This window comes from Quercus suber, unplaced genomic scaffold (genome assembly GCF_002906115.3).
Source record: "Quercus suber isolate HL8 unplaced genomic scaffold, Cork oak 2.0 scaffold_840, whole genome shotgun sequence".
In the NCBI taxonomy this organism is placed as follows: Eukaryota; Viridiplantae; Streptophyta; class Magnoliopsida; order Fagales; family Fagaceae; genus Quercus; species Quercus suber.
This window is the reverse complement of record NW_027070270.1, coordinates 15,690-31,265: the sequence shown is the minus strand read 5'-3', so window position 1 is coordinate 31,265 and position 15,576 is coordinate 15,690. Positions and strand designations below refer to the sequence as shown.

Here is a 15,576-nt window from a genome sequence, read left to right as displayed (position 1 = left end):
TAGGATGAACCAGCTGAGAGGGAGAGAGGATCTATGACAAATTCGGACAGGTGCAGAACTCATACAGGTCCTTTTATTTGAACAGCAATCTGAAAAGGCATAGAATCAATGCATTTAAGCTTAATAAAATTATATCCAAGGTATGTAAATGCACATGAAAATGGAAAAGCAAACAAATTTTTGAATACCTCTGGTCTTATTATGGTTATTTATAATAGGGCGGTGTTTCTTTCACACACTGTCAAAAAGATTTTATGGATTGTAATATGCCAAGAGAGAGTAGACCGTCTGTATGACACTGAGACCAAGTGCAAAGAATGCGGCAAGGAAAGTAATCATTGTCCAAGGGCTGTCGAAATGGGTATGAAGAACTTGAGATATCCAAGTCATTGACTTCATTTCAATATAATTCTGGATTTGAATTCTGACTTTTCTATATATTACAGGGTTAGGCACCAGGTCAGTGCCTATCTCATTGAAGACTAGAGCCACTTCTTCGTCGCTGCCAAGGAGGTTGCGGAGTATGCCGGCTTTTCTGAGGTCTATAACGTCTTTGGATTCATCAATAAGTGAATCAAGGAAGGATATGTAAGAGGTGATCCCAAAGTCATTGTCGAAATCCGGACTCATCTCGTAGGCTATTAAGTTGAAGAACTTAGGCCCGGTTGAGTCATCCACTGTTATTTCAGGCATCCAAAGGATTCCCGGATAGAAATTACATTTTTTGGTGAATTCTATCTCTCTCAAGCTTCTACTTTTGCTGTGCTTCAAATCGATTCCTACCTCTCTAAGCTCCTGCACATTGCGAAATGAATGCCAGTCATGCCTAAATTTTTTCTTATGCCTAGAACTCTGGTGGTTGTCAGTCACAGTTTTCCCAAAACAGCAAGGGCGTTTCTTGCCAGATTTATCCTTACCAGGACTTGGGCATTTCTTGTTAATTGGAGTTAGAAGTCTTTTCCGCAGAAGATCAAGAAGATGGATAGCATTTTCATCATATGGGGGTTCTGTATCTTCATCTAGCATGCTGTGCATATTGATGAAACTTTGGATCGACGTCTTCAAACTTTTTCTATCTTCACTATTTCGAGTATTTTCCACTAAATAGTCGAGGAGTTGATAAGGAAGTTGATTCTCTAACAAGAACAAATCTTGTTCCACAAAGGCCACTTGATCGTTTTTAATTTTGAAATCTTTGACCTTCTCATGATGAGCAACAAAGTCTATGAACTGCAATGTTGCACAGCCGTCCACAAACAACATCCAAGCAAGGTCCTCATCACTATATTTCTGTGTCACTTTCTCATCATAGCACTCCCTCAGTTGTTTGATTTTATCCTTAATAATACCATACAATTCTTCATCAGTCCTGCCAGATTTTCCAATGAATTTGTCTGCCAACATAAGCTTGTACTCCTCTGTTAGCTGATATTCAGGCTTACCATGATGGATAGGACCGAGTGATACCACTCTCGGCTCACAGTACTTTCGGAAATGCTTGTGACCTCGCAGCATTAAAACCTGATGGTTCCGCAATTTAGAAATTAACATAATCAATGAGAGACACAAAATATAATAAATTGACAATAAAGAATATGTTTTTTCAACGCATTAAAATGCTATATATAAAATAATTTATATTTTATAATAATAAGATCTTAATAATCGTGTGCATATAGCTAGCTTGACCAAGTACCATGAATACCTCGCTCCTTTTAGGCTTTCACATCACAGATTAAATATTTAACATATGTCTCAAGACTCTCAACCAATGTAACAAGTCTAGTAATTTTAGCATACAACATCCACTAAAGAAGTAATTTTTTCCCCACAATATGTCTTTCCTTGAAAAAACTTGGTTAACACCTTTGTGTTTTATGCAGTCAAATGAATAGATTTATTCAACAAGTTATCAATTCCATACATAGGCAAATCTATTAACGACAATATCAAAATACCAAATCTAAGGCAATAATAATAATAAAATTAGTAAAAGCACAAACAAATTTAATAATAAAGCAGAAAATCAATGAAAACATCTTTAGCGGAAAAACAATTTAAGACCAAATCCCTTTGAAAATCTACTATAAAAAAACGGTTACAACCGTCGACTTGCAAAAATTTGTATAACTAGACTCTTAATTTTAACCTCTACAAATGCTTCATTGGCCTTCTTGCCACACAAGCACCAAGACCCTCTAGAATCTTTCAGTGGTGATTTCCTTCATGAACTCCTTATCTACACAAACTAGAACCTCTATCACACTCCAATGAACCTCATTGAATATTTGCTGCAGTGATGAACTCACTGTGGTTTCAATTAATGCACAGGGTATTATCAACGATCATCACACATTTCTTTTTCTTTGTTTTTGCTCTCTGCACAAGGAAGTTTTTTTCTCTATACAGGCTCTGGAAGAATGCTTCAAGATTTGAAGGTTTCTACTTTGGTATAATTGCCTTTCTTCCCTCTAAAAATGTGAAACAAGTTGTTCATACTTTATATAGGGGCACAAAGTAAAATTAAAATTGAGCAATAATCCTTTTTCTAGTAGAATTAGGAATATAGGTCACAACAATTTTACTGAAGGGACAAATTTTTCACATAAGTTATAGTCAAATATGTGTCTGTTTTAAGGCTCCAAATATCTACTTTCCAAAAAAAACAAGTTTTGCTCAACAATTCATTATAGTGCAAAAGATATGGGCAAAAGCCAAAAGATCAATAAGACATAATTTTTGAGTGATCAAAAGTTTCTTGTCTTTGAACAACTTCTGACCTAGACTTAACCCTAACACAATTCTATTGGTACAACCCAATTTTAACATGTGTTTATGCACCACAACAATCCTCATTTATTTCTTTTACATTTTATATATGCTAGGTTCATTAGATACAATTTGAGACCTAAGGCAACAATTTTAAATTGAAATTTTCTATATTTACATATCAATTGAATAGTATTATATATATATATATATTATCAATTAATTCTTTGTGCTTTTCGAGATGCAAAATTTCTAATAAATTCTGGAATTTAGGTTATGCCAACATCTCATTTTCAATCACTTATATGAATAATCGATCATAACTAGGATTTTATCAATGTTTATTTTGAAAAACTTCTTTATACAAAAACAACTGTAATAAGTGTTGTCAATAAAATTCTATAAGCAATACATACATTTAGCAAAGAATCTAGTCTTTTTATATAATCATTAATAGTAATATCACATGCCTAATTCATTATGGTTATTTCATGTTATTTTTTGGTGTGTTGATTCAATATTTATATATTTTTAATGTATTTATTTCTCATGTATGAGATTTTCATCTAATTTTTTATATTGATTTAAAAAATAAATTTCAAATCATCTCTCTCTCTCTCCAAATTTATAGTTTTAGTAGACAATTATAATTTAAAAAAATATATTTAAAAGTTAAATAAACACTAACTTAATATAAAATTAAAATATAATAAGGATAAGAAAAACGTTACAACATATAAAAATATAATCTAATTTATGAACGCACTATTCTTTCACTTTTTTTAGAATACTAAGTTTTTTAACAAACACAGAGGGAGAGAGAAGAAAGTCTTGAAAAACTGACAGTGACGTATATTCAAAAGAACCTAACTCTTCGAAACATAACACAGAATTTAAACTTCTTTAACATACACTCATCTTTCAATGTGGGATTTACCCACTATTTTTTCTTTTAAGAATACTACGTATTTTAACACATTCTTTCACTTAACAATATAATGATTCAATGGCCTTAACCTATGCCAAATAAAAATAAATTCAAAACATAACTAATACTAACTAAATCAAGATCAATTTCATATAGATAATCCAATATCATAAATTAGGCATAAAATTTAATAAAATAAATGAAGAATTTTACTTTAAAAAAAAAAAAAGTTTTCTAGTACCTTGGGGAAGATGACGCAAGTCCAAGAAAATTGAAATATTTAATTTTCAACTTTGATTTTGGTATTGAGGGATAGAAAGATTGTTTTGGTGTATGATCGTGTGGGAGATTTTGCGGCTTATGTCGATAATGTAACCTATGGGAGATTGTGTTACAAAAATTAAAACCTCTAGTTGTTATCGGAAATTATTCATCAATGATTATTTGACTTTATTCACAATTTTGGAGCTTTTTTCTAATATAATGGGAGTCTTAGGCAAGGACCTAAGTGACCTAAACGGCTAAACCTAGAGTCAATTCATTGTATTAGGGGTGTAAAGCAAATTCGATCACCCAACCCACTCGCTCCACTCGCTTGAAACCAAACTAAAAACCACCTAAACTGACACATGTGGTGGTCGATGACATATGGTCTCCTCCAAAACCTGACGGAAGTGGGTCGAGTGTCAAGTGTTCCCTCTAAAACCTGATTTAAACCAACCCGATGGACCCTCCACCCAAAAAATCTCAAAAAACTCATCGAAATCCTCCATTTCTACCAAATATTTGACCCAAAATCACATTATCGATCAAGATTAAGCCTAGATTTGGAGAAAATACAACAATCTCTACCCTAATCTAGTGGAGATCGCGTGATCTCCAACGAGATCTGGCCAAGATCACGTGATCTCCAACGAGATCTGGCCAAGATCTCGTGATCTCCGCCCAGATCTTGCTGATATCTAGTGATCTTGCCGGAGATCTGAATATTCTGATGAGATCCATCCTAGCGCCGTTACCTTCTCAGTTTCAGCCGAAACCAACTCAACCGAACCTATCTGATCACCGTCTCAGTCGACAATAGATTCTCCCATCTGACACCCCGACGGAGTCAGGTCAATTCTGGGTTGGGCACAAACCCAACTCAGATCGACCTATGGACAGCCCTACTATGTATATACGCATCATAAAAACGTATAGAATTTTTTATATATTAATAAAATACTTAGTTACAAATAAGGAATTAAATCACTAGAGAATGGAGAAATAAATCATAACTAGTGGAAATAAATATTTTTCACAACTATTCTGACTTAATGGGATATAAAGTTTCGTAGAAAATATGTGATAACAAAATTATGAAATGAATAGCCGAATAGGATTTTTTTTTTTTTTTTTTTTTTTTTTTTTTTTTTNGAAAGAGAAGTTTAAGAAATTAAAGGAGGCGCAAGCCAAAGTGCAACTAGGAACAACACAAAGATACAAGAGGTTGTGTGACTGTGTCAATGCATCTATTCATGTTTCTCCTCGATGGGAGTAGGCCGAGTGTTAGGTGTTCCCTCTAAAACCCGAATTAACCAACCCAACAGTCCCTCCACCCAAAAATCTTAGAACACTCGTTAGAATCCTCCATTTCTACCAAATGTTTGGCCTAGATTTGGAGAAAATACAACGATCTTTGCCCAAATCTTGTGTAGATCATGTGATCTTTGGCAAGATCTAGCCAAGATCTCGTGATCTTCGCCTAGATCTTGCTGAGATCTAGTGATCTTGTCAGAGATCTGAAGATTCTGATGAGATCCCTTCTAGCATTGCCGCCTTCTTAGTTTCAACCGAAACCAACTCAGCCTGAACCGATCTGATCTTTGTTTCGGTTGACGGCAGGCTCTCCCATCTGCCACCCCAACGGAGTTAGGTTTGTTTCGGGTTAGGCACAAACCCAATTCAGACCAACTGGACAGCCCTACTATGTATATATGCATCATAAAAACGTATAGAATTTTTTATATGTACTTAAAATACTTAGTTACAAATGAGGAATTAAATCACTGGAGAATGGAGAAATAAATCATAACTAGTGGAAATAAATATTTTGTAACAACAATTCTGACTTAATGGGATATAAAGTTTCATAAAAAATTTTGTGATAACAAAATTATGAAATGAATGGCAGAATAGGACCATTTTTTTTTTTTTTTTGAGAAACATGAATAGGACTAAATTAATAAAAGGACTATTTTACTCTTATTATAATGCATTAACACTACGTACCTCTCGTATCTTTGGTGTTGTTCCTAGTTGCACTTTGGTTTCCGCCTCCGTTAATTTCTTAAACTTCTCCTCCTTGGAACTGGTACTGCCTCTCTCTCGGAATGTAATAGTCAGCTTATGGGTGTCTCCGGCGACAATGATATGTTGATCATTGTCTCTGCTTGATTCACCAGCTTCTTTTCTTTCAACTTCGCTCGAATGGAACTCCATGGAAATTACGTGCTCCATTCCGGCCTTGGTGAGTGTTTACAAAAATAAGGTGACTTATTGGTATGATTAACCTATTGATCAAATACTAAGCTTTATAGAGGCCAAGTTAACATGGAAACGTTAGCTTGAAGCATTTAGAGTCTTAACTTTATTATATACCAAGTCTGGAATCAAATGCACCCACTTTTGTGCACTAATAACTTCTTTAACGACTCAAGTTTGTTGAAGCTGTGCATGAGAACGAAAAAAGCTATTTTCTCACCTTTTACAAAACAAGCTCGTTATTTGATTTAGGAATTTGAAATTGTGCACTTTTCCAATAAACTAACAATTTGTCTAGAGAGTCATACATTTTGCCACAACTTACACATGTACATATATCAACTTAAAATTGGATTATAACACTAACATATGAGTTTCATCATTGGTACCAGGTGAAAAGTATCTACTCTGTGTTAGAATATTTTTGTGAATATCCATCCAATCACCACTTAATGCATATGCAAGTTATGACAAAATGTGCATTCTTAAACTTTTTCATAAACTAATGCACTTTTATTTGTTATGTTTCCACCTCTGGACCAGTGGCTAAGGGACTGGGTTGGCCATGCCACTAGTGCATAAAATATATAAAATAAAGTACACTCATATTTGCATATTTAGTTTTACTTTTATATTATTTCGTGACTGATTATGAATTATCTTTATTTAATAGGTAAAAAAAAAGCTTTACATGCAAATGGGTTTTATCTAAGGAATATGGATTATGGATAGACTCTAACTTAAGTGGGTTGAACTTAACTCAAACTCAGAAACCTACAAGATGTGGAGAAGCCTCATCAATTAAGAAAAGAAGCAAATGGAGAAATTTTTTTTTTTTTTTTTTAAAGTCAAAATTCGAAATCAGCCACAACTATGCTTGACGTTTTTTTATGAGAAAAAAAAAAAAAAAATTAGGCATAGTACGTGGAGTTCCTTGATTAAATATAAACACATGATCGCATTGACAAATAAAATACCAACAATGTTATCTTTTATCTTTACTAAGAATAATTAATTCAATGCTATTAATTTTGCCAAGAATTTGGATGTTTTGCTATTATTTATCCATATTTTAATTTAAATTTTAAAATTTAAGCACGTGCAAATTAAGAACTATTAATACTTTATTTAAAATAAAGATGTTGCAATTTAGAAAACATAGCACTTATGGATATACAATTTATGAAACTTCATTTTTCTAAGAACATTTTAAGGATCTCCAAGGACAAGTTTAATTGTAAATAATTTAATTGTTTACATAAAGAAAATTGCTAAACACTTTATATACATATTTGATACTTGTTTTTTTGATAAATTTAATAGTTATAATGGAGGAGATAAACTTGGGTCATAGACATTTCAATTCAAAACGCCAAGAGGTGTCAATTGAGTTACAAAACTCTTAACATGTATATTGATACTTGATTATTTTAATTCTCTAAAAGAGTGTTAATTACAAGTTTAATTGGAGATATTTAATTTAGTAATTTTAAAAAAATTTATTTTCTTTTATACCTACTTAGTAACATCATAATAATTGATTAACGATTTATCTTAGCATATATCTAATCTATCACATTTTAATTTGAGTCCTTATATGATAAATTTTTTACTCCACAGTCACACACCACTACTACCAACGGGCATGGTTTACAGCAGCATTTCCTAAAGAAAGGAGGAAGCATGTTACACTTTTTTTATTATTAAGTTTGGTATAAGCTCTTTTGCAATAAAAGTTTTGTTCGATTGTGCTTAAAATAGAAGTCACGGTTATCTTTTCTCAAAAAGAGGTAAAGGAATAGGATGCTGCTTCAGATTTCAGACACTGAGAACAAATGTAATAAACGAGAGATCGACCGTGAAGCTGGTGGAATAACGAAAAATCATGTACAATATAATAAAATTTTGGTCTTAAAAATCATGGTCATGACCAAATACCCACATTGTCTTTATGCCAAATGGCTACCCTTTATTAAAGAACTTGATAAACTACATAATTCCATATAACTAATGTGATTTCAAATTAAATTCTGGATTTGAAAAAGAGTAAAAGTATAAATATTTTAATCTTTTCGTGCCACTCCCTCAATGTGGATACTATTAACTAAAAGTTGTACAAACATCACATGCTACAACTTTTAACGTAACTTTACAACAACTTGCTCATCACAACCACAACAACAACAACAAAATAAAATAAAATAAAATAAAAAACACTTTACCACAACTTGTCTACACGACGAGTTTTGAGTGATGTAGTTGTAAATCCACATAGATCCACAATTTTTACTCTACTACTCACAGTTTGCATTATAGGTAAGTTGTTTTAAAAATTATGGTCTTAGCAAATTTGTTACATAGATTCAAGTGACCCAATATCCTATTATTCGATCACTTGTTGTGTGTAAAATATGAAATTAAATTAAATTAAATCTAAAATTAATTAAATATATGGAGTTTTGAAAATAAAATATAACATGTTAAGTAAAAAAGTTTAAGTAAATTGTAAAAAGAAAATATCTAAACCTAAGAAATACTACATGTAGGGTCTGTTTTTGTAGCCCAAGCCCAAAGGATATGGGTTAAAGGCCCAACGAACCCAGAACAATGAATTTGTAGAGAGTGGGCGAAAGAGCTAGGCCGGTTATGAAGTAGACAATGGTTGGCTAGGTTACTTGCAGTGATGATAACATGAAATGATGCCTGAACAACTCCATGAATGAATGTCCGAAGAGGTGTTTTATTAAGTGAGCAGAGATTACAGCATTCAGAACTACAGTAAAACCTTTCTCTCTCTTCTTCTCTCTCTTCCCCCCCTCCATTATTAGGGACCTTTTGTAATACCCCGATTTTATCATCATTCTTAATATTATTATTTTTAGCTTTGACAAGTGATGTGGATAAACATGTAGTGTTATGATAGGATTATTTACATAGTTAGTTTTTGGATATGCTACATGTGAGGTGTAATTTTGCGGCCAAACAAAGATTACTACCCAAAGTAAGAGATGAAACAATAGACTGCACAATTAGGTAACGTGTAGTCCTCTTTTATTTTGTTTCAGTTATAGAAAGATTAAGGAATTAAAGCATTTAGTCTCCTTATCAGTTAAGGAAATGGATGAGAGAATAAAAAATAAAAAAAATAAAAAAATAAAAACCTTTTGGATAACAAGTCTAAGAGTTATTGGAATCCCTTGGAATTCTAGCTTACCTAAATAGGTCAGTAGTTAATAATACCTTAAATTGAGGCTAATTAGAAGCTATGAAATCTTGGAAGGCTCTAGGGTTTCTTCATTTTATGCGTTAACCAAAAGTCAAAAAAAGAAAAAAAAAGAAAAGAGCATGGACGGCTGGAGGCATCCTCTATAGTCTATAGTTGGCGTTCAAAGATTTATCTCTCATCAGGTAATCATTCCCTAGTCTTGGCAAGGGCAGATCTATGGTTTTTATTAGAACTATTGTCATATAGTATTTGGCCTGTGATTAAAGATGAATAGAAATTCTGTTTAAGTGTATCGCTACCATGTTTAAATTGGTTATTAGACTTTAGAGCGTGAAAGACTTTGGTATGAAGGACTAGACTAGACTCTGAATACTTTGATTATATTACTAGTTTAGGATTGACCCTAATGAGAAGGTAGCGTTCAAAAAAATAATAACACGAAGTCTTGAAGTTGGTGTAATATGATATTTGATATATTGGTCGATTGGTATAGAATAACTAATAGGTATATTCGGATTAGATGTTTCTACGTATGGGAAATGGTTTTGCCTATAATATGACTCTAGGAAAAAGAGAAGGTTATGGAGGATTATAGTGTTTTTTTTTTTTTTAAGGAAGTAGTTTATGATAGTGAATTTTCTTGCTTATTGATTAAAGTAATTTCCTGTTTAGAGCTTACGGAAGACTAAAGTGCTCAGCTGTGTTTGGATATATTAGCAAGAGAGGTAAGTAATTATGCATAATATGCACAAGTTTTGTCCATTAGGTTCTTAGAAGTTAAAAGTTTTCAAAAGTTTTGTATTTCAAACTTATATTTTCTAAAGTTTGTCAAAAGTATTTTTGCATCATTGAAAGAGAAATTTCGACTATTAAATAATGTTTTAAAGAGATACTTCGAATTTTAAATAACGTTTGGAATGTTCAAATCTCATTTAAAAGATGATTTCTAAACTAAACAATTTTTAGAAAAGAATTGAGTTTCAAATAAGTTTTCTAAAAAGGTTATTGCCCTTTAAGTTTGTTTAAAATTAAGTGATTTCAAAGTCATATTCTTACTTTCCAAAGGGTATTTAAGACGTTTCCTTTAGCAAATTGGGTTTCTAAATTTACTCAAAAATTGTAAAAATATTTATAGAAACTCTTCAATTCTTATTCATTCCCTAAGAGAGTCAAGCATCCTTTGATTTATGTTCTATTTGATATTGTGATCTTTGATATGCCCTTGTATTTGAATGTTTAAAATTAAGTGATTTCAAAGTCATATTCTTACTTTCCAAAGGGTATTTAAGACGTTTCCTTTAGCAAATTGGGTTTCTAAATTTACTCAAAAATTGTAAAAATATTTATAGAAACTCTTCAATTCTTATTCATTCCCTAAGAGAGTCAAGCATCCTTTGATTTATGTTCTATTTGATATTGTGATCTTTGATATGCCCTTGTATTTGAAAAGAAATTGTTAATATCAAGTAAATTATTATATTTTGTGTAAATTGTGTTTTGTGATATGTGACTCAAAATAAGTGTTTTTTTTTTTAATTGATCAGATATATCAGGTATATGTGTAAATCCACTCACAGGATTGTATGTGAAAATATGTGCTGATCCCTCACCAGTAGGGGTTAGATGTTGGTATCCGCTCACAGGATTGTATGTGAGAATATGTGATGTGTATATGTGACACTGTACTCTGATCAATTTTATGTATGTGATTTCTAATGATTTTAAGATGTGATTACATATGTATTAAGTGATTCATTATATGTTTTGGAATAATTATTTTTGATATCATTAAATGAGTTTGTGAAAAATCAAAATACTCGTGCGTTGATTGACTCTGTTCTGTTGTGTGTTCTGTATAATTACTTACTAGATGTGGCTCACCCCATCAATTATTATTTTTCAGACTGAAGTGTAGTTGGGAATATAGGACCTTCTGATCGCTTTGTAAGGTGCAAGGTTGAGCGTGGAAGTTGTAGGCAATTTTCTATATTACCTGAAGACTTATAGAACTTTAGTTATCCTTATTTTGTAATTCATGATTTATATTTTGGAGATTATTTTCCAATTTGTGGAGTTTAAATTTTTGTAAGAGATTATTTATTAAGAGCATTGTTTCTTTGGAGTTTTAAATTGTTTGGGATTAATTTTACTTTTAGTTGTGCAAGATTAGCTAGTTAGTCATGCACCTAAATTCATGTTCCATGGATTTGGGTCGTGACACCTTTCTTCTTTATATAGCACCCTTTCCCATCATTTCCACCGTCCACCTGTTCTTCATCTACGTATCCACTTGAGTGCACATCACGTCAGGTGTCTGCTTTATCTTTTGGTGAGTGTCGGCAGCTGAGGCTACACTGTTCAGGGGTCTTCTCCACATAAATGCGGCCAGAAAAGCTGATGCAGTGCATTAAATGCGGAGGTAGCAGTTTTTCCTTTAGATATTTTTTGCTCTGATCATTTCCAGACCTACCCAGAACTTATCATTATCATTGGGATTGTTAGGAAGATCGTTCGGACCCTCCACACGTTGGTTTGATCAAGGCTTTTTGTGGCCGAAGAGTAGTGACCTATTTGGACCAATAGTGACCTCTTCGGACGGTATTTCCTCTTTACTTCTGGGCTTCCTGCCTTCAAATGGGCCGTCCCAATCGCCTATTGTTCCTCGGAAATATAATAGTCCTTAACAGGGTGTCTCGGGCCCATTAAATAGCTTTGGGTTTTTACCCCCCACACTACACAATGATAATAATAGATTCAATGTTGAAAATATTTTCATATTTAATAATTTCACCTCAACTTAGAGGGTAATTTCATAAGTTTTTTAATGTATAATATAGAATTGTATCATAAAATTTAGTATACAACGCAAAAGGGCTAAACATTAAATTTTATATCTATAATTTTTCTATAGATAGATTGAATTTCGCCTTAAAATTCAGATAGAAGATGATGAGAGTTTTTGTTTTACAAAAAATATTATATTCAAAAGCCAAAAAAGAAAATGGGTAAACATGACCCAACCTATCATTCTACTGGCCCAAGTACGAGTTGACACATTTTTTCTCGAGTTTATAAGTTTGATCCTTTTATTATAAAAATCATCTATTTGCGCATATTTTTTAAATTCTATGTTCAAGCAAGTTAATAAGTCCAAGTCCAATTTTAATAGGTTTACTTATTGCCCATTTTTTATTTTTTTTTGGTTGTAAAGCTAACCAACGGAATTGAAAAACCTTGTCTAAATATTGAGGAGGCAACAAGACCACTCTAAATGTCCTTTTTGCCAAGCAAAAACTAAATCAATTAAGCTAGTACAAAAATAATGTATGTAAACAGGGACTGGACAATGGATACACCTAATATATCAGAAAGTCATTACCCATGGATAAAGATAAAGACCATTTGGAGATCAAAAAATAAAAGACTTTAATAATGGATTTGAAATTGTAATCTCCTATTGCTTTATCTTTCATAGCATGCAACCCATAATGAAGCCAAGCAATGCCTAAAGACTCCTGTCCCTCCCAAACCTGAAATTTCCACTTCAAAATAATTCCAAGGAGGACGAAGTTGTTATATTCGATGTGGATAATACCTTTACAATAACGCCTTCAATTTCATCCCTTGTCGCTTTGGGGTGGCTTATTCATTGAGAAATCTGAAGTAAAGATAGAAAAATTTTATTTTAAGATTGATAACTATTTTTTTTTTTGGGCCCAAATCCTACAAAATTGAAGGCTAAGTCATTTGTAACAAAAATTAGTCCAAATTTTATAAAATCGATTAGTTTTATTTAAGAAATTGAATTTAATTGGATCAATCAGGCCCAAATTTTTTTTAAAATAAGTTTTATTCCACAATTTCCCTTAGTGGTAGGTGGCAATAGCAATAGCCGGAATACCCCATATTTGTCTTCCACTCAATGAAAGACCCAAAGCTCACCACCAGAGGCCCAAAGTACTAAAAGAGGACCTCGGCCGCCGCGCGAAAAATATATTTTGGTGGCTACCATACAAAGTGTATTGCCCAAATAGCTTTACTCTTTTGAACAATTTTTGGGCTTCGGTTTGATTTGGAAAGAGAATGAATTTATGGAATCTTTGAAGAAAGCGTCGAGTCTCCAAAAAGAGAATACACTTGTGAAAGAAAGATATTCATATGCCTACAAATTAAAAAGCATACTCATGATGTCCTCTATCTATCAAGTAACTCTTCTGAAGATATCTCATAGACCCCTGCAAAATTCAATCAAGCATATCAGCGCTCGTGAGCAAAAATAAATAAAGAATTTCAAAGATTTAAATGTCAACATGAGAAAGCAAACAACAGATGAAAGTAGCTCAAGAAAGAGAAGATAACAAAGAGAACATGAAAAATGACAAAAATATATATGCAAATGATAGTCCCACCATAATGCTTTAACAAGATAGCACCCCTCTTGGCAGGAAATTCCTATCCAAATTCCCAGTGTGTGTTTAAACAAAGCAACCAAACTCTAGAACCATTATCTACCTCTCCAAGTTGGCATACAAGTAAGAAAAAACTGACATGTTTTTTGCCATTAATCCATGATACTATTACTTTTACCCCCACTCGAGGAAGATTAAGAGGAGAGTCCAATGAGCACCAATCCCAAGTATCAAATCCCTAGAGGAAGCAAAACCTTTCCAATATCTAAACTACCAAGATAAAAAAAATGCCTTTGCATTTAAAGAAAATCAAATCCGAAGGAGAGGCAAAAAGTAGAACTATTTCCCAAATTGATGTGATAAAACCATCTTCAACTTTACACCTAATATGCAACTAATGATCCACCTAAGACCCATCAAACAACAAATTCACTTAGTGGTTACTTCATGTAGTACCCTTGATTTCCAGTTACAGCCAAGCATCAGCAAGCTTTATACATTATCAATCCAAGATGATGAATTCCTACGCTAAGCTTCAGGTTACACTAGCTACAAATTTATTTCTTGCAGTTTCAACTAATTTCATCCACATCTCTGCTCTATTGGTGATTACCAATTAGTAATGCGGCTTAACAGCAGCCTCACAAGCGCTTCCCTCATCTATGCAGCATTCTTTAAATTGTTCTGAGTGTCAGCATTATCAGATTTCTGTAACCTATCTCAGCTCCTTTCTTCAAAGCTTCTTTGAGTGCTATGATTCTTGAAGCTTGCTACCAAATACTCTGCTATAGCATCCTACAAATAATTTGTTTCCCAATTAGTCTTACAGAAAATCTTTTCCCCCTTACTTTGCCTGTTTCTTCCTTTTGCCCTCCACCTACAATAGGATTTCTCATTTGGGTTTAGAGTAATCTTCCACACTTGCACTTGACCAATCTCCATTTGTAGTCTTGAATTTGTTTGAGCATGCTTATAGCAATATAACTCTAGAAAGATTGGAAGAAAGCTGCTGGGGTCCCATTTGGTCCCATCTGCATTTTGGGCCCATATAATCTCTGTTTTCCTTAGTAAATCCTCCAAATCCTCACTGAATTTCCTTTCTAACAACACGTTATCCACCGAGCTAATATTGGATTGAATGAATTTGAGTTTTTTCTTTTCAGCTTCTACTTCAAACTCAGAGACTCCAAACACTTCTTTGTTCCTTAGTACCAATTTCCGCCTGACTGCATGTATCTTATTTACTGGTATAAAGGCATTTGAGCAACTCACACTTTACTCCCAAGCTTTCCTAATCAGTTCCTCACATTCAGAGTGGGACAGCCATTATTGTTTTCGTTCCCTAAAGGGAGGTCTTCTATCTTGTTTACTAGTTATCAAGCTGTCAAAGGTCTGAATAGCAGTAATGAAGAGCAGAGCTCTGCTACTCAAGCACAGCAAGCCATCAAAGTGATGAAGAAGAAGAAAGATACTAGCAGAGATGCAAAGCAGAGCAAGAAAGTCATTTCGGTTAAAAACAACAAGTAGTTTAGATGGGTAAATGTAAAGCTACAAGTAGTTTTAGCAGTGTATTTAAATGACAATGAGAAGTACGTGTAAGATTTTGTTATGCACACGTGTTAGTGCAGTTATAATAGGATTTCTTTTTCTGTTTTTCAGTTAGTTGGTTAGACTCTAGATTCTTCTTTTTCCCAGCTATAAATAGCTAGATGTAATTAGTT

General features: G+C 33.0%; 1 protein-coding gene across 1 annotated transcript; it reads right to left on the bottom strand.

Annotated features, from left to right (window-relative positions):
- Window positions 1–231: 231 nt before the first annotated feature.
- LOC111998061 (UPF0481 protein At3g47200) lies at window positions 232–6,196 on the bottom strand. The gene is made up of 2 exons (XM_065767722.1): window positions 5,969–6,196; window positions 232–1,521 (listed from the first exon to the last, which is right to left on the bottom strand). Exons 1-2 carry the CDS (start codon window positions 6,194–6,196, stop codon window positions 253–255), a joined length of 1,497 nt encoding a protein of 498 aa, XP_065623794.1. The 3' UTR covers window positions 232–252.
- Window positions 6,197–15,576: the final 9,380 nt, after the last annotated feature.